The 19,127-nt window shown below is 52.4% G+C and overlaps 1 protein-coding gene across 4 annotated transcripts in view; it reads left to right on the forward strand.

Annotated features, from left to right (window-relative positions):
• Nucleotides 1–19,127, forward strand: part of ACSL1 (acyl-CoA synthetase long chain family member 1) — a 64,185-nt gene that overhangs the window by 12,319 nt on the left and 32,739 nt on the right. For all 4 annotated transcript variants that reach the window (XM_054720140.1, XM_054720137.1, XM_054720139.1 and 1 more), the window contains exon 2: nucleotides 8,953–9,179. In XM_054720140.1, coding sequence (XP_054576115.1) covers nucleotides 8,985–9,179 — 195 coding nt within the window. In that variant the 5' untranslated portion in view covers nucleotides 8,953–8,984. The remainder of the gene's footprint in view (nucleotides 1–8,952; nucleotides 9,180–19,127) is intronic.

Below are 19,127 nucleotides of genomic sequence, written 5' to 3' on the forward strand. Positions count from 1 at the left end.
TATAATTACCATCTGCCAAGTGGATGTCCAGGACAGGCCCTCGTGTGTGTGTTGAAGAGAGAAGGCAGGAGAACCATATGGTTGGGTTTTGTCCCCTGGAGAATGTTGGGCAGGTCCTGTCCTCCGCATTCCTTACATCTCCGAGTGCCACCCACCAGCCCTCGGCACCCCGGAGTCCTGCCTTTACCCCCTCCCGGGCTGTGCTCTGTTAGGAGGAGTCTCTCTTCTGACGGAGAAAACTCGCTCCCAGAAGCTGGGGCAGCCCCGGTGTCGGGCTACGGGCTTGCGCCCTTCTGGCATTTGCAGTTCCACTTCAGAAAGGCATTTGTCCACACTGTCCCCTTCCCCGTGGGCAGGCGTGATTTGTTTTAAACTAGCCCGCAGACAGGGGTCGGAATGTATGTCTAAAGGTCTGCTAAGGAGGAGAGAGGTCCCTTGTCCTTGGATGACTTGGGTTATTTGAGAAATAATGGGAAGAAGGCAAGACACTATTTAAAAAAAATTTTATCTTTATTACTAAAAGTATTGCACATGTCCCCCTGCCCCCATTGAAAGACACCGTCGTTATGTGGACTTTCCGTCGGTGGCTTGAACCTTTTTTCCGTCCACATCACCTGGAGCTGCTTCACTCCCTCCAGCTTCACTCACTCCGAGGGGTGCGGAGGAGAAGGCTGAGGTTGGGGATGCTTTGAATTCCCCGTTCTCCTTGGAGACTCTGCTCTGTAAGTATATGCTCCCGGGCTTACAGTGGAGAGTTGGTCCGAATCACAGAGGGTCATTCATGACTCAGGGAAGGTTTCTGAAGCCCCTGTCTGGGAGGGCGCCGTGATGAGCGCCAAGGCCATATGAAGACAGATGGGAAGGGCGCTGGCCCCGGGGCAGAGAGGCATCTCGCTAGAAGTAGACACGAGTGTAAGGCAGGACGAGCTGAGGGCCACTCAGGGCCCGAGTACTCCTCAGTGAGGAAGGACTGGGTGCTCCGGCCGGGGCCTGTAAGAGGTGATTACAGAAAGTGGCCTCTGGCCTATTTGGGGAGGGTGTGGGCCCGTCAAGCAGGCCAGGGCATGGAGCTGCAGTGAAGGACACACGGAAGGTGGAGGTGGTAGTGGGGAGTGCAGGGCGCAGGGAGGCGCAGGGAAGACCGGTGGGCGTTGAGGGAGGGCGGGAGTCGGGAGGGGAGTGGAGGTGGTGTGCACCGTGACCCTGCCTCCGTGGCCGTGGTGAGATGGGGGCCTTGGCCAGCTCGCCCAGAGCACCGGGGGAGAGGATGCAACTTCTCCTCAGGCACAGAGGATGGAACTCCCCCCTGCTAGTCTCCCCTCCCCTCCTCGCCACTGCTCCCCGCATTCTCCCAGGCTCAACAATTTAGCCCTCTGATTTCATCTGTTTTCCATTTATATCCATTTAGTTACCAAATCCTGGTGTGTGTGTGTGTGTGTGTGTGTGTGTGTGTGTGTGTGTGTGTGTTTAATCCTCATGATGATACGTGGTTTTTTTAATTGATTTTTAGAGAGGGAGAAAGTGTGGAAGAGAGAGAGAGAGGGAAAAACATCGATGTGAGGGAAGAAACATCAATCGATTGCCTCCCATATGCTCCCTGACCAGGAGGAACCAAACCAGGGCACATACCTGTAACCTTAGGTGCTAGTATATGCCCTGCCCAGGAATTGAACCCACAGCCTCTTGATGCCTGGGATGATGCTCTAACCAACAGCCACCTGGACAGGGCCTGGTGTGTTGTTGTGGTTTTTTTTAACTGTTTAAAAAAATGTTATTGTGGCAAAATATGCGTGACATAAAATTTGTCAATTTTAAGTGTACAATTCAGTGGCATTAAGCACATTCCCAATGTTATATAGCAATTGCCACTTTCTAGTTCCAGAATTCTTCATCATCCCAAAGAGAAGCTCTACCCCCGCTCCCACCCCTGGTAGTCCTATCTCTATGGACGTGCCTACCCCAGCTCCCTCATGTACGTGGAATCACATAACGTTTGTCTTCTTGTGTCTGGCTTCTTTCACTTAGCATTACGTTTTCAAGGTTAAGCCATGTTGTGGCAGGCATCCAGATTTCCTGCTTTTTTATTTTTTTTAAAATATATTTTATTGATATTTTACAGAGAAAGGGAGAGGGAGAGGGAGTTAGAAACATCGATGAGAGAGAAACATCAATGAGCTGCCTCCTGCACACCCCCTACTGGGGATGTGCCCGCAACCAAGGTACATGCCCTTGACCGGAATCGAACCTGGGACCCTTCAGTCCGCAGGCCGATGCTCTATCCACTGAGCCAAACCGGTTAGGGCAGATTTCCTGCTTTTTTAAAGGCTGAATACTATGCCATGGTCTACCTTCCACGTTGTGCGTGTCCCTTTGTCTCTTGATGGGCCTGGCGCTCATCCTGCCTCTTACCTCTGCGAACCGTGGCTTTTGGCCGTCCGGCGTGTCGCCTCCCACCTCTGTCTGGATTGAGCCACCGTGGGCCTGGGTTGCGCACTTCCTCTCGGGGTCCCTAGGCTTTGGTTTCAGGCCCGGGCCCCGTTGCTGTTCTTGCGTGGAGCTGGGGTGGGACATTGAGCTTCTGGGCGCCGGTTCCTGATCCTTGAATTGAAGGTAGTGACACCTCCACCAGGAAGGTCTCCAGTCCTAGTCTTGAGTTCTTGTAAAGGCCAACTACCCGAATTTTACTGTTTCTAAGGCAAAGCAGTTGAATACCAGCTGGCTACTCATTTCTGGGGGTCTGGCTTTACAAAGGCAGCTGTCGGGTATGATTGTCAAAATCTCTTAGAAACCAGTTTAAAAGGCACTAAAGTATGTGGCTTAGTGCTATGAATATGCACCCATAGGACACGTTTCCTAACTGTCCTAACATTATACGACTGTGTTCCTGGGACTTGGGAGGCTTTTTCAGTGGCAGCCACATGTGTGACTTCAAAAGTGCTTAGACAACGTAAGTGGAAGAGAAATGTGGAGACAGGCCACAGAAAACTGTCCACCCTCCAAGGTGGCCTCAGAGAGGCCGAAAACCCTGTCTGAAGAAGCACGTTCAAAGAATTTGAATACAAAACTGTAGTAATGAAATGTGGGTAGGAAAAAGGAAATACTTCTAAAATAATCTGTATTGTCATGTGACTTAAATGTATCTGTGGCTTCGTGAGTACAGAAACTATTTTACGTAGACATTTGACCATTTCGTCTAATCCTTAGCAGTTTATCTGCTCAAGTTGGACACCCTATATTTGGAATCTATTTTGGTTATTTATTTGTGGCCTGTGGCCAACATGAAGGGGTGAGGTACGGCCCTAATCTTACTGGTTAAATTTGGTCTAGCCTTATCCTTGCCCTTAAAAGCGTGGTGTCTCAGTCTTTCTGATAGCTTTTGGGGAGATAGGCAGGGAGTGGGTTAGTGTAGACGTGTTCAACTTGACTCGAGTAGTTTACTACATCAGGTTTCTGAAAATAGCACCCCTGCTCTGTCTCTCCGTATAAAAATATTCTTGGAAATAGACCTGGGAATCCATAGGATCGCTGCCCCGAAAACGCAGTGGGTTGGAGGGTCACTGTGCTTGGAAGAGAGCTCCGGGCAGTGGGTGGGAGTCACTAACCCCCTGTGAATGCCTGCTCACTGGGCGTGGGGTCCCGGGTCACCCAAGTGGCCTTTCCCGTCTCAGGCGCAGGAGAGGAGCTGGTCCCAGGGCAGCACCCCGTATGCCGTGCTCGGGAGTTCCTGTCTGGGATGGGGCGGGGCAGCGGCCTCTGCTGTCCTTTCTCGCTGGTGGCCTCTGGCCTCTGGGCGTCTGCACCTCCCTCTCTCCAGGGAGAGCCCGACTGCTCTTCTGGTGCAAGGGGGGACGGCTTAAGCAAATCTGGCTCTAGGTCACTTGCCAGCCAGGGCTAAGGAGCGCGGCTCCGACCCTTCGGAGTGGCGCACTGAGAGAACAGCACGCGGCCTGGCTGCCGCTCTCTTGTTCCCCCCGAGGCGGAGCTGGGCCCGGCCAGAGCGGGACAAAGGGGGCGCTTTCAGCCTCGGTAAATGGCCCATTGTGCCAGGGGAGGAGGCGGAGCAAGGAATGGCAGCGTCTTGCCAGCTTGCCTTGCTCTTTTCAGCAACGATGTCGGGATTTCTCCATTGGCTGCCACCGGGGCAAGGGTGCTGCTTATGGGGGTTTGTTCGGGGGCTTCATTCCAAGTGACGTTTTCTTTCACGCCGCTGGTACTCAGCTGGACGAAAGCTTGAGGGCCTTCAGAAGGAGACGGACATCCCAATCACCCGCTTTTTTTGGTCTGTACATGGCATGAAGAACATACAATGCTCCTGTAAGTATAAGTTTGCAGAATTGCAGGAGCTGTGTGTGTGCGCGTGTCCGTGTGTGTCCCTGGTCCTTAGAGAATGAGGCCCTTGTGGGTCACCTCTGGCCTGGACCTCTTTTTTTCCTGGTGCCCACAGAATGGTAAAAGGGGAACCTTTGTGCACAGTGGACCTGGCACCCACATGCTCAGAGGTCAGGGTGAGGGAGGGATAAAGGGTAGTGGTGATGTAAGGAGGGGAGAGTTAGATGGATTTCAGATGCCAGTTCTGGTACCGGGGAGTGAGTGCTGGGAGGGCCTTAGAAGCCACCTGCTCCTACCGGTCCCTAGCCTGGCGTGGGCTGAAGGGGACTCCTGAGCCCCACGTGCACGGAATTGTGCGGTGGTTCTTAGTGGTAAGGTCGGCGGCCCCTCCAGAGGTTAAGAATTGTCCATGTGGAGGAAAACGCATGAGTTGAGAGCCGGATTGATGTCCCGATCTTGGAAGACACCTGGGGGGAGCCTTCTAAGTCTCCAGCCTTGATTTCCCCACCATCATTGTGGATTGTGGTGTTCAGCGAAGACACCGGATGTGAGAGCGTGCTAAACACCAGATCGATGCTCATTATGTCATTAGCTGTCTTTCTCCGAGTCTGGGCAGCTGGGAAGCAGGCTTCCTGCTCTCCGACAGCCACGCAGCCCGCTTCTGCTCCTCTCGGGTCTGTTTAAGGGCGGCCTGTGCGCTGTGCTTCGCACTGGGCCTCTGCCAGGTTTCCCTGGCCCTTGCCACGTTCCCCGTCAGTCTGTGGTTTTAGACTCCAGCTTCATAGGAAATGCAAACTGAGCAAATCCTCTTTTTGTGGGTGCCGAGAGGAAGGGGTGCAGGAGTAGCTGAGGGGAAGGAGAAGCTGGCTGCCAACAGTCTCCTGTGTTCCAGCCAAGAAACGCTGGCTACTGTCTGCATAAGCCTTTAAGCCGACTGATTCGTCGTCTGAGCGACAACAGCGTGATTATCTGCCTGGGCCGTAAGCTTCCCGAGATGATGGTGTGCACATCTGCTTTCGAAAGAATTTTTAAAAGATTCCAACCAGAGCAGCATTTGGAGTAAGAACCAATTCTGAGTTTTAACCACCGGTTGGCAAGTTCATGAGTCTCCATACTTCTTCGAGGCCAGTTATTGATTGAGACGGTCCTAAAGCATGTTCACCTACAGCAGTGGTCGGCAAACTCTTTAGTCAACAGAGCGGCAAACCGTGGCTCGCGAGCCGCATGTGGCTCATGAGCTGCGGTCTGCCGACCACTGACCTACAGCATTTGAAGGCAAATATTGTGGCTCATTTTCTTTGAATGTAGGTCTGCCTCCATTTCTAACGATCCCAAGTACCTTTTCCTTAACAGCAGTTCAATAGAAGGGGGAAGATTTAAAATGCTCTTGGTTCTTTCCTCGGATCTAAACGAGGTCTTGGCTTAGTCCTTTATTGCACGGGCTGACGTTTCCTGCCTAGAGCATGAACCAGTTTGTTCGGTGCGGCTGGTTCGCAGCTGGTTACTGATTGCCAGCTAGGAGGCAGGGTGCGAACTGCAGCTTGTCTCCATCACCAAAGATAAGCGTTCAGCTGGCGTTAAGCCCTCAGCGTTACAGGTCGGGATCCAATAAAATGCTTTTGCACGAGTGCTACTGTACTTTTCTGAAGTTTTAAAAAAGCTTCCTTCCCTAGACGTTTCTAAAAATAGACCGCGTTCGTTCTTAGTTTGATGCTGTCTGCAGCTTGGCTAACGCTTACACTAGAAAAAAACTACCCGTTTAGGACTGTATTTGTCTGTGAGGGAATTATTTAATATTTTCACACGGGGATGTGACTCTGTAGAACGGGTGGGGAGCATCCTGCCTGAGGACCGACCGTATGAGGCCCAATACGTCATTAGGTCTGGCCCTGCCAAGGCATTGGGGTGAGTTAATGGAGTGTTTGACTGTAACAGGCTAATTCTGAAGCTGACAACTTTGTATGGCCCCCGAATGATGTTTATCCAAATGGGCCTTGGCAGAACATAGGTTCCCCAGCCCTGCTGTAGAACAACCCCTGTAAGTCCACACGATCTGGGTTTTATTGCAATTACTTCGGGGAAAGGCAAGGGTATTGGGTAAGGGGTGGGCGACTCCCATTCAACTTAGAGTGCTGAGGCGGGTAACGAAGACAGGTAGGAGGTGGGTCGCTTAGAGGGGAAGGCAGGTGTACACGTTAACTGCAGCAGGTTGCTTTGCACTCGTGGAACTGCCGTACTGTGTGAAGTCTGACAGCTCAGCGCCAAGAGGACCGACTCCGTTTGCCTGCTTAGCCTCAACGTCTCCCGTAAGCATCTCCCTCAGAGGAAGCATCTCCCTCAGAGAGGCCTAGCCTGGTCACTGGGTGGTAATGGTGGTAACACCCATCACACCTCGTAGAGATTAATTTTGTACTGTATCTCCCCTCCTCCCCCCAGCCGGTTGGCCCACTGAGCACCCGGCCCTGCCTTTAGCGCTGTCCTCCAGCTCCTAGCGCATGCCTGGTGCCCACTAGATGCTCAGATATGTTCAAGGACTGGAGTAGTTTAATTCCTATGAATTCATCTAGAATAAAATGTGTGTGAGTGTATATTGACAGTCTGTTTCTTTCCTGGTCTGTCTTGTGTTGGTTCAACATACCACCCAACATCTGATCATTTCAGTGGCTTTTCAAAATATGCCCATTGTCTCTTCCTATTGGGGAGCTGAGCAGAAAGAAAACAATGTCTGTTTTCAGAGCTGGCACTGGCAGTGACACTGACTGATGCCTGTCCCTGCCCATGGGTGGAGCAGTGGGGTGACTCCGCTCCCAGCTTCTCATTGGCCATCCTTCACCCTTCTTCTCCTGGGAAGTCAAGTATGGATTTTGTCTGCTAGTTACCTTTAGCCCAGTGGGCAGCAGCACAGGACTCAGCATGTGACTAATGCCCCGAGGGACCTTGGCAGGGGGGTAAGCACCAGGCTGAGCTCCTCCGCCCCGCCCCACCCCCACCCCGCCGCCTTTTCTGTTTCTGCAGTGGTGTGTCACCTGCACTCAGCTGTTGGTGGCACAGATGGTGAGTGGTTTTGTAAGTACTGGTGTTTTCTCTCCAGATTTCTGACCTGAAGAAATTTGCTTATCTGTTCCTTCTCTGTTGTCATGTCAGAGCTTGAAATTTCCAGTATGTGTGTGTGTGTGTGTGTGTGTGTACATATGTACTTACACCTACACAGAGCTGTTGTAGCACAAGATTGCATGAGCTGAACAAATACATTCTATTGGCCCCTGTAGTATCAGTGGCCAATGAAAACACTTGATATGCTGCTACGCTGTAAAGAAAAGAATACAGTAATCCAGATGGAAATTAAAGGAGGATTTCTATATTTGAAAAAGGAGGATTATTTTCGGTCTGTTTAAAAGAACATATAACAAGTAGCTCACAGATATCTGAACTTTGAGCTAAATGAACACTTAGTGGATTGCCAGGAAATTTTCGAGAAAACTCTTTCAGATCATTTACTGTTCTTTCCTTTCCTTTACTGCCGACCATACTGTAGAGCAGTTATTCGTCAATAACTTTCTAATGAGAATTATTCTTCTATATTATCTGTACTTCACATTTTTATACTGGTGTATATGTAAATTATAACATGCAATTTGAGGCTTTAATACACTTTAAGTTGTTCATCTAATTTTGGCTTCTAAATTTTGTTTGTAAACTTTCATTACCTCTGAACCTTACTGTTCTGCACGCAGGACTAACCGCAGAGTATTGGCAGAGGAAATAATAATGATGCCTCCCATTTATTGAGCACTTTCTGGTGCCTCGTACCATTCTGAGTTCTATGTGAATTATTTAGTCCTTACAAAAGCCCTCCGAGATAGGTTAATATTTCCTCCCATCTCCATTTATCCATGAGGAAATGGAGGCACAGAGAGGTGAAGTCTTTTGTCCCAAATCACACAGCTAATGAGCTGGGGAGGCAGGATTTGGTTCTAGAATCTGGGATCTTAAATACTATTCTATACGTTTTCTCAAATACTGTGCTATACCCTCTCTCCGAGTGTGCGGTGGTTGGTGTAGTTTCTGCGTGCTGACTTGTTATTATGTTTTAGCTGTGCTGCGCTGAGGAACACAAAGGAAGTTATTTTATCGGAACAGCCAGCTGTGGTTCCCCATGCACCTCTCATGGTGCAGGGCGGGGGCGGAGACACACACTGACATTGGATCGGGCTGTTGGCCAGTTGGGAGCTTGTGGGGAAAATGAAAGCCGGCGGCCCTGGGTGGTTTGGGCTCGTGTGTGCCTCTTCCCTCCTCTCCCCGTTGGCTGTGCTGGTGGCAGTGACTCTGTGCGGGGTGGAGGAGAGCAGAGGTATCCCATCAGGGGAGAGGGTGGTGACTTATCCCACTTAGCTGAGCATTTCATGCAGGAATTCTTTGTGCGTAAACATTTTTAAGTGTGGTTCATGGAAACTGGATACAGGCTGATAGAGGTAAATGCTTCCTAAAGGGAGCTTTACAGATCTGGGATCACCAGCCGGGAGGAGACCTGGGCCGTGAGGCTGTGCCAGCGGGTGCCGCGTCGGCTCTGGGATCTGCAGGAGTCCTCCCCGGAATGAACATGGCGTTTTTCTCTCCCGACAGAAGCCAGCGTAGGGCACCACCGGCACGGGACGATGCAGGCCCACGAGCTGTTCCGGTATTTTCGGATGCCAGAGCTGGCTGACGTCCGCCAGTACGTCCGCACGCTTCCCACCAACACGCTCATGGGCTTCGGTGCGTTCGCGGCACTCACCACCTTCTGGTACGCCACGCGGCCCCGGGCCCTGAAGCCGCCATGCGACCTCTCGATGCAGTCGGTGGAGGTGGCGGTAAGTGGGGGGCTGGCCTGCCTGCGGGTTCCCCCTACCCTTCCCCCACGAGCCACGCCCTGTCAGACGTGATGGCCTGCGGGGCGCTTTGTAAGGGAAGGCGTACCCAACAAACAGACGTTTGCCGATGATTGGAGGTGGAGGTGGAGGCCAGAGTGTAGGGCAGAGGGACAGATGAGGGGTGTGGGCTGGGGGTCTGCCCATCGTCACGCAGGGGCTCATTCCAGAAGTCCTCAGAGCCTCTCCCATGTGCTGGCACTGCGGTCACCCCAAGATTCTGCGACAGGAGGGACAGGCAGGGCCCCAGCTCTCGCAGGCCTTGTGTTCCAGCAGAGAAGAGGGTTGTCCAACGCCTGTCAGACAGAAGGATTTCGCTTGTGCTGTATCTGAAAGTTAGAACACATCCCCAGCCATTGAAAGGGACTCTGGGATTTCAAATAGAACTCGCCAGAATAACGCGGCCCCAGAGCTACGATGGGACACCCGGGGGCATCTGAGGTTGCGCTGCTGAGTGCCGTGGCTGTATCTCCCTCGGGCAAAGGGAAGGTCATGCTGTCACTGTTAGGAAAGTACACGGGAGCCTGCCCTCCATAGCGCCCTCCATAGTGCGGGCCGAATGGTGGGATGGCCGAGGAAATGGAAATGGCCCCGGCTCCTTCCCAGGCTCTGCTCCTTCCTCCGCCTGGAACCTTCCCCTGGTCAGTAGAAACGTGAGGGGAAGGCGAGCGCGTGCTCAGCGGCGTGACCCTTGCCCTGCCCTCTGCGCTGTCCTCCTCCCTTTCCTGCATTTCCAGTGCGCGGTGCCTTCGACTTATATGAAAAACAGTGCTGAAAATGGCAGAATTGCCTCACTCCCTGCTCTCAGATGTAGGTGAAAGGCCTCCCTCCCGGCGGGCAGGCGTGTGGGGGAGGGGGAGGGTGCCCTTCTAAATATAGCTTCTTGTTACTTAGAGGATTTTAGTTCTTTTAGACAATTTCTTGGGTTCATTAATGTGACACTCGTAAAATATAAAAGATATGCCAGTTTTATTCATGTCAAAATGTAAGAATAGAAGGAGTGAACTGCTGAGGAAAGATGGCTTTAAGATACTTTATTTCTATAGAGAAGGTCAGCTTAATATTTCACCTCAGCTAATGACATACCAATGAGGAGCGGAATCTAATACGTTCTAACAGGTACGAGTGAGTCTGGGGCATGCTTTCTCTCTGGCAGAGGACCTGCTGTCTCCCAGCAGCGTTGCCCTCGCTGTGAGAAGAGGGCTTGGCCAGTGCAGATTTAAGATGTTTAGAATTTAGCCTGGCCACCGTGGCTCAGTGGTTGAGCGTTGACCTACAAACCGGGAGGTCAAGGTTAATTCCCAGCCTGGCCACATGTCCGGGTTATGGGCTCGATCCCTAGTGTGGGATATGCAGGAGGCAGCCCATCAGTGATTCTCTCTCATCACTGATGTTTCTATCTTTCTCTCCCTCTCGTTTCCTCTCTGAAATCAATAAAAATATATATTTTTTAAAAGATGTTTATAATTTAGCAGTAACTGTAAAAATTGCCTAATTCTTATTTCTTGTATGAGAAATTGTGGAAGCACTTACAATGTGATTTTTAAGTTCCAGCTTAGCATGAAGTCACTGAGTCTTACTAAAATACTCATACGTTTTCGCTGTAGACCAGTTTAAAACTACAGATAAGCAGAAAGAAAATTAGAATCTGTAATTTCACTACCTGGTATACAGGCTTCCTGATTTTTTCTTAGAAATGGATTTAGCTCAGATTTTCAGAATTTGTAGGTCTTAGGTTTACAAACTTTGCTTTGCATTTCTAAAAGACCATCTTAAAATATTGGATTTGAGATTAGCCTTGGAGGATACTTAGTAGTTATAAATGCTTGTCTAGAGCGCACTCATCATACGGGCTTCTGTGGCAGAAAGAGGAACTTAATTCATTTCATTAAGTATTAATCGGGAGCTTATGTATCTGGCAGGGCTGGTCGCCCGATGAAAATGTTGTCGCTTCGCTCCTCCTTGGAAAACAAGCGAGCAGCCTGTGCCAGTCCCCACTCTCACCCCCACTTCCCATCTCACACACGCGGTGTGCACCCCCCTCTCCCCGTAAACTCTGCTGCGTATTAAAATGAGGAGAGTCTGCTCTTTGGGGTTTGGCTGCATCTCCGCCCTGCCCACACTGGCTGTTTCTCAGCTCCACGCTTTTAAAGCAGCAGCACTGAGGTCTTTTATAAAAGTCACAGCTGGTGAAGTGTCCTTTCACACATCTGGCTCGTACAGAGGACGTTAGCGCTCACGCTCTGCACCTGCGCAGGACGGCGATAAAGACATAAACTGTAGAATGGACAGGGACGCTGGCGCTAGCAACGGAATCCAGTGTCTTTTTTTTTTTTTTTTTTTTAGATTTTTATTGATTTCAGAGAGGAAGGGAGAGGGAGAGAGAGAAACATCAATGATGAGAGAGAATCATTGATCGGCCGCCTCCTGCATGCCCCCCACTGGGGATCTAGCCCGCAGCCCGGGCATGTGCCCTGACTGGGAATCAAATTGTGATCTCCTGGTTCATAGGTCAACACTCAGCCACTGAGCCACACCAGCCGGGCAATCCACTGCCTTCTTTAAATGTGTGAGCGTGGCCTGCTCAGCATCCTGTTTAGAGAACTGTGTCAGCTCCCCAGCCTGCAGCAGGGAGGTGAGGGCCGCCTTTCCCCGGGTCAGGGAAGGGTTCCATCCTCCAAAGGGAGTTTGCTGCTGCTGCTCCATGACTTCGAGCAGACGACAGAAGCAAATGTTTGTGCTTGTTTTTCCCCCCAATCACTCACACGTGGTCATGGGAATTCCCCAGCTTTAGCTGGTCTCAGTCTGTTCTCTGGGATTGTGGTCCCCATGCCCCCCTGGGAAGATGATCTTCCCTGGGGTGACTGGAAACCATGAGGGACTGGTCAGGGCACAGACCACGGCGGTTGCAGTAGGGACACAGGAGAGCATGTTGGAGCTGGAAGGGACCAGGCCGGAGAGAGGTGGCCGAGGCCGGACCGCTGCTCTGCTTGGCCCAGGCAGCCGTGGGCAAGTGCTCCCGCCTCTCCTGACCTTCAGGGTCCTCGTCTGGGAGCCGGGGTGCCCGTGCCTCCCCCCAGCACGTTGTTAAGAGGACCGTGTGGAGATACGCAGGGGTCTCCCTGGCCCCCAGGAAGTGCTCAGTGAATGCCAGTTTTCTTCTGTCAAGGTCTCCTCGGTCACCCCTCACTTGTGCACCTGAGAAAACCACCGTCCAAGGAGGGGGAGCCGCACCGGCCAGTCGGTGGAAGGTGCACAGCCCGGGCGTGCTGCCTTCATCGCAGTGCGGTTACGTATCACACCTGTGGCTGGAGGGGCCATACATAAGGACAGGAAGGAAAATTTGGGTCTTTCTAGATAAATTTGAAGGGTCAGTGGCTAGAGCTCTTGATCCTAGGAGCAGGCTCTTCTGGAAATGGACGCGCAGGGAAATGAATCTAAAGGCGGTGATGGAAGTGAGAGGAGGAAAGGGGGCAGGTCAGGTCAGAAACGGGGTCTGGGGTCTGCACATATGGGACATCGGATCAGAAACTGTCAGGAACGGGAGTGGGGACGTGGGTGGGACACAGCTGTCCAAACCTGGGCCGCAGCAGCAAGAGCTGGTCCCGCGAGCTTCTGCCTTCTCCTCACCCTACACCCTCAGCAAGGCAGGCCGGGAACCGGGGGCTGGAGAGGGTATTTAGGGGGAGTTTCCGCCTAGATGAGTTATTCTGGGAGTGTGCAGACATCAGCACGTTTATACCGGTAGGTAACTTTTGCACCTTTCCTAAAACCTGGGGCTTTTTAATAACGATGAAAACCTGGCTAACTTACTTTTTCTTACGAAACTCACATTGTAGGGAACAGCTGGGTTTCCACGTGTTGTTGGACTTGGCCGCTAACTTGAGAGCGACTAGTGTTTCGAATGCGGTGGTAGAGGGTCCGCTGGTCACGGGAAGCGGCTCTGGGTGGATGGGCTCCGAGGGGAGGGGCGGGCGGTACAGGGAACTGGGGGAGGAGTTTCTGAGCTGGGAGCCGTGACCAGGCCACAGAAGTACCAAGTCGCTGCCTTCAGGAATTCCAAGCAGGGAGGGGGATTGTTTTAGAAAAATCATCCTGGGTTCCTTTTAGCCGGGAAGAAACGCCCCAGGTCACTGCATGGGAATACGGTGCAGCAGGTCTGAAAACACAGGGTCATTTTGTAGAAACGATGCCACTTCCCGACCTCATCCCGCCCGGAGCACGTGTGCTGTCCTGTGGGCTGTGATGCTCGTTTGTTTTTCTGTTCATCCTCCCCCGAGGATATTTTTCCATTGGTTTTTAGGGAGAGTGGAAAGACAGAGAGAAACATCGATGTGAGAGAGACACATCGATTGGTTGCCTCCTGCACGAGCCCTGACCAGGGCCAGGGTTGGGGAGGAGCCTGCAACCAAGTACGTGCCCTTGACCGGAATTGAACCGGGGACCGTTCAGTCCACAGGCCGACGCTCTATCCACTGAGCCAAACTGGCTAGGGCTGTAATGCTTACTTAAGTTTAAAAATAGCCTCCCCGAAGCAGGTTCAACTTGCGCCAAGTGGAAAGCGACGGACGTGAGCGTTCCCAGCCTCTGGACACAAATCCCGGGTCACGCCAACCTCTCTCAGGCCGCAAGGCACAGCGCTGGGCTCGGGGCCCTGCAGCCTTCGCTTCAGGAGCGAGGGACGCCTCACACGTTCTAAACGGCGGCGGGTGTATGGAGGGGCCCGGGCCGGCTCCTTGTGCTGGGACAGGGTATGTGTGTGGGAATTTGGATTTTGTGGCTCTAAACTTTCTCCCCTTTCCCAGGGGTGGGGTACTATGTTCCCTTCTGAGGGTGGTTGAGGCTGAGGTGTGTGTAGCAGCGTAGAACCAGCTTGTTAATCCTGCCAGCCTCCCCATCCCTAAGGGAATCCTCTGATGGGGACAGTGGGAGCACGGGGAGTTGGGAACCGGAGACTGGAAAGGGCAAAGGCTCGGAGGATTTGGGGAGAGCATTGAGGAGCCAAATCACCAGGCAGGCAGTGGTGGTCTGGGCCTGGCTCTCAAAGACGAGATGACCGATGCGTGGCAGTTTGAACCTGCTTGTGAAGCGCAGACAAGTCTCGTAACTTACCAGGCGGCCGAGGAGCGGAGCCTGAATCGGCTCCCCAACATTTTGGATGTGGGACCGAAGCAAGAAAGCCCCCCCCCTCGGTCCCTCTTCTCCTCTGCAAAGTGGCTGGCCTGTAGCAGGCGCTCAGTAAGGACGCACTCACCTGCCCCCTACGGGCAGGTGTAGATTGTCGCTGTGATGGTCCTGCCCTCTCTGTGCTCGCTTGGGTGCAAGGGATCTCAGGAAGTGAGCTGGTTAGATGCTGAGCGGACATAGTGGATCTGAGGGTTCAGGGCTACCCTGTGGCATTTACGGCTCAGCATATGGGGAGCCTAGGTATGCCTTTAATGTCCTGTCCACTGTCATTCAGGACGTGTGGCGGGAGGGTCGCTGTGGACTGGCCCTTCAAGGCCCTGGTTTGACTTTCAGAGATCCAGAGCTGCTGGGTATGAGACCTGGGGGCCGGACGCCTCGCTGCAGGTCCCTGATGGAAAAAGAGCGTGTGCCTGTCTGTAGAGAGAAGCAGGTGATGGTGGTCTGGGCCGAGAGCGTCTATGGGATGCAAGTGCTGGAGGAGTCTGTTCACATGGAGGATCCTGGAAAGAGGAAAGAATGAGTCATTTTTACTCCCTGGGACTGTGGTTCCACCTGCTGCTTCCGTCGTGCCCCGCCTCCCCCCACCCTGCCCCCCGCCCAGATGGATTTAACATTAAAATCCAGCCAAGTCTTCGACAGTCTCTTTAGAAGTTACCGGTTTCTCTTCCTCCTCCTATGCTCTCTCTTCCCCTCCTACCTCTGCCCTGTGTCCCTCTTCCTCTCCCTGCCCCGCCCCCACCCTCTCCTCAGGGGGCAGAGCAGGGTAAGGAGAGGGGTAGCTGTGGCCCGCAGGTAGCTGGCCATTTTCTAGGTGGAGATGCATGAGACCACAGTTTATGAAGCTTGGGCCTTTCTGTCCCCCAGAAGCCTTCAAGGACGTGGTCTGCTTTTGCATGTAAAGTGGGCGTGGCCCCAAATGCCTGCGACCATCAAGTGCTCCTTTTGCCAGATGCTGGCTAGCGCTCCAGTCTGGGAACCGCTGACACTCCTGTTCACCGAGGCCCTGCCCTTCTGCCCCCAAGGGGAGTCTGAACTTCCACTGCCTAATCCAGCGCACGGGGAGCTCAGGGGCCTCAGCCTGCAGAGCTGTTACGGGGTATTCTCACGGCCTCTGCTTTGACTGGAGGGGGTTCACTCACCATCTTTTTTTTTTTTTTTTAACGAAACTGGAAAATTATATGGCCACGTGGAAGAAGTGCACAGCAGAAGAAATAAAAGGCCCCTAACCCTCCCTGACTCGCAGTCTTACTGATTTCTGAACATTTGATTGGGGTTAGCTGCTCAGTTCACCCTGTTTCTTGAGCAAAACTGACACCCCCATCCCCACCCCCAATCTGCAGATCATATCAGAGGTCCAGAAGGCCAAATTTGAAGTTTTTTAAATTTATTTAAGTGGGCGGTCCTAAAAATAGGCACGCGCGCTTGAATAACAACCCAAGAATCAAACCCCCGGCTTTTGAAATGGCTCGATTTCTGTGGCACACGCAGGTGGTTTGAGTCCAGTTCCTACAAATGTGCTCCCCACCACTCAGCCACACTCCCTCGCCCCGTATGGGAGTGACCAGGGTCCTGACACCTCGCGTTTACATGCAGCGTTTTTGCTCAGGAAGAATGGCCACGTGTGTGCACATCGAAAATGCATCTTTACAGGAACATGTGGTCGTTTCAAGAGCGACAAATCGTGCTGCTTGGTCTCCGCCACCCCTAACTCATTCCGTCTCTTCCCGTGGAATTACGGAGCGTGCCCCACAGCCAAGTGGCAATGCGGCCTTTCCCCCTCCTCCCCTAGGCCTTACATTGGCATGGAACCCACGTGCTGCTGCATCTTCAGACTTCAGCTAATTCTTCTAATTGCTAACTAGAACAACAAGAAATGCCTTGTCCTCGGGGTATGCTGCTGAGAGGATGGCTTTCCTGGTACTTGGGATATAATTAACTCCTTTAACTTCGACTGGACTGTTTCACCTCCATGTTTCTCAAAGTCCTGAGGATTATATACCAGCAGAAAATTAACCTCACCGCAGAATTCTTCAGCCAGAAGTTCGCTATCAAATTATATCCTACAGCAGGGATTCCCAAAATGAACTTTGGGAAGCTGACCTATCTTGAAGGGATATGGTCACCACATATCAAAAGCTAAGCTTAATCTCTTCTCTCAAACCTACCCCCAGTTCCCAGTCTTCTATTTTTTACAAAACAGACGCACTGTCTTCTCAGTCCTCCACCTCTCCCTTCTTTTCTCCACAGACAGTTGCCTGCCAATCCCATCCACTGGGCTCCGTGCTTGCAGAGCCCGCCTTCTCCCCATCCCCACGTGCCGCCGCCCTAGACCAGGCCCATGGCTGTGGATTTCCCCCGTCTCTCCCCGCCTGCTCTGCACACTGCTCACGCTCCTTGTGGATTTCTCTCTCAGGCATCTCCCATCGTCACCACTTCCCTGCTGGGGACCTTCAGGCCTCCCACTTGCGCGTGGATTTAGGATTTCCCGGAGGGCTTGCTGAGCCCCAGCCCCGGAGTTTCTCATCCGGGGGGTTTGGCCAAGGGCTAGCCATGTGCTTTTCTTACCAGGGCAGTGCATCCCCTGGTCATCCTTCGAGGCCTCGGCTCCAGGGCGAGCCAGGCCTATAGTCTCCAGGCTGCTCCTGTCTGTTCACTCTGACTTCCTCCCTGCTCTTGGCTCAGCCGTGCTCATTGGAGCCCCTCAGGTCACGTAAGGACACGCGTCAGGCTCCTCCAGAGCAAGCTCTGTGTCTTATCCCCTGATTCTCATCTCGCAGTTGACAGGTGTGGTCACGACTCAGCAGAGGGCATGGGGGGAGTTGGGGGGGGGGGGGCATGGCTTTTGTAGACAAAACACTGAGCAGCGTCAGCAGGCCCTCCCTGTGGAGGCCTGGCTGCCTGTGCCTCAGGCCCCGCGGGTGCAGGCAGTGGCAGCGCGGCCAGGAGGCCTTTGTTCAGGCAGAGGGCTCCTCGGCACCAGGCTTGTCACGCCTCTTCCTCCTCTTAGCCTTTTCTTCTTCCCATTCTCCGGCATTTAATTCCCCGTCCCTCTTCTCTTCCTGCCTCCTCACGATGCCCTGGGTCTTTTGGTGGCTTCCTGGGTTGGAGAGGTTTCTGAATCTTACTATAAAGCCACAAAATTGCTTCTGAATTCTAATCTGAATATTGTTTGTAGCAAAGATACTGGCTAAGAAGGACCGTTACTGTAGTTAGGGCATGTTATAGGGCGTCTGAGGCACAGTCTACATGTTCATATTCTACAGGAAACAGGAAAGTTGTAGTTTAACTAAAAATAACCCTGGACATGGACACCTGGTATCCCCATTTTGCAGAAGGGAAAACAGACTTAGCGATGAAGCAGTGATGACGCGTGATTCTGTTTGCATCTTTGTGCACACGAAGAAGAACTGCTTTGCTTTCTGAAGTAGCATGCTGTAGTTACCAACTACATTTGGCACCGTGCCTACAGGTATGAGAAAGCTTCTGCCAAGTCAGAGAAGAGTGTGTGACGATAGGATATATGCCTGGGTGACATTTACTCCAGAAAATCACTAGCAGGTTTGGATCAAGACTGAAATACACATATGTAGCGCCTAGTGGAGACTGAAAGAAGGCATATAGCTGTAAACACACAGAAAAAAGCCCGGAAGAGACTCACCACACTGGGAATAGGGGCCAGTCATTTTGTCCTTGGTGGTTATTCAGAACTTTTTTACCGTGTAAATGACAACTTGGAGGGGAGGGGAGGGAGCATGTGGGAGGAGGCGAGAAGAATTATAATTAAAAAACAACAAGATGCCCTAGCTGGTTTGGCTCAGTGGATAGAGCGTCGGCCTGCGGACTGAAGGGTCCCGGGTTCGATTCCGGTCAAGGGCACATGCCGGGGTTGCGGGCTCAATCCCCAGTGGGGGGACGTGCAAGAGGCAGCCAATCAATGATTCCCTGCCATCATTGATGTTTCTATCTCTCTCTCCCTCTCCCTTCCTCTCTAAAATCAATAAAAATGTATTTAAAAAGATAACATTTTAAAAAATGTTAAAAATCTTTAAAAAAAACAACAACAACAAGAACCCAGCTGGTGTGGCTCAGGGGTTGAACATCGATCTAAGAAACAGGAGGTCACGGTTCCATTCCCGTCAGGGGCACATGCCCAGGTTGTGGGCTCGATCCCCAGTAGGGGGCGTGCAGGAGGCAGCCAATCAGTGATTCTCTCTCATCATTGATGTTTCTCTCTCTCCCTCTCCCTTCCTCTCTGAAATCAATTAAAAAATATTTTTTTAAAAAAAAAAACACAACAAGAAAAGGAACCCACCCAAACATGCCTGGCCCTCGTTACCTGAGGGCGGGTCTCCACGTGGCTCTTCCCACCAGCTCTGCCTGCACAGCCCTCTGCTCTCCGAGACGCCGGCCTTTGCCTCTTCTTCGCGAAGGCCTGCCTGTCTCCTTCCTTTGCACCTCCGGCCAGCAGCGACTCCTCCCCCCCTTCGAACAGTCCTTTCTTGCTGGCGCCGTCCGTCTCATTTCCCAAAGAAAGGGTTTCCTGGCCTTGCAGCGGTGAAGGCCCCTCTCTAGTTACACCGAATGGCAGGCTCTGGCCCCACAGGAACTGACCTTTGACTCCTCAGTGCCTGTATCTGGACCCCCTGCAGTGACTGTGGCCCCGAGGGCGCAGCAGCTCACAGGGTGACGGGGCTGCTGGGCAGG

The sequence above is a fragment of the Eptesicus fuscus genome, chromosome 8 (genome assembly GCF_027574615.1).
Source record: "Eptesicus fuscus isolate TK198812 chromosome 8, DD_ASM_mEF_20220401, whole genome shotgun sequence".
NCBI lineage: Eukaryota > Metazoa > Chordata > Mammalia > Chiroptera > Vespertilionidae > Eptesicus > Eptesicus fuscus.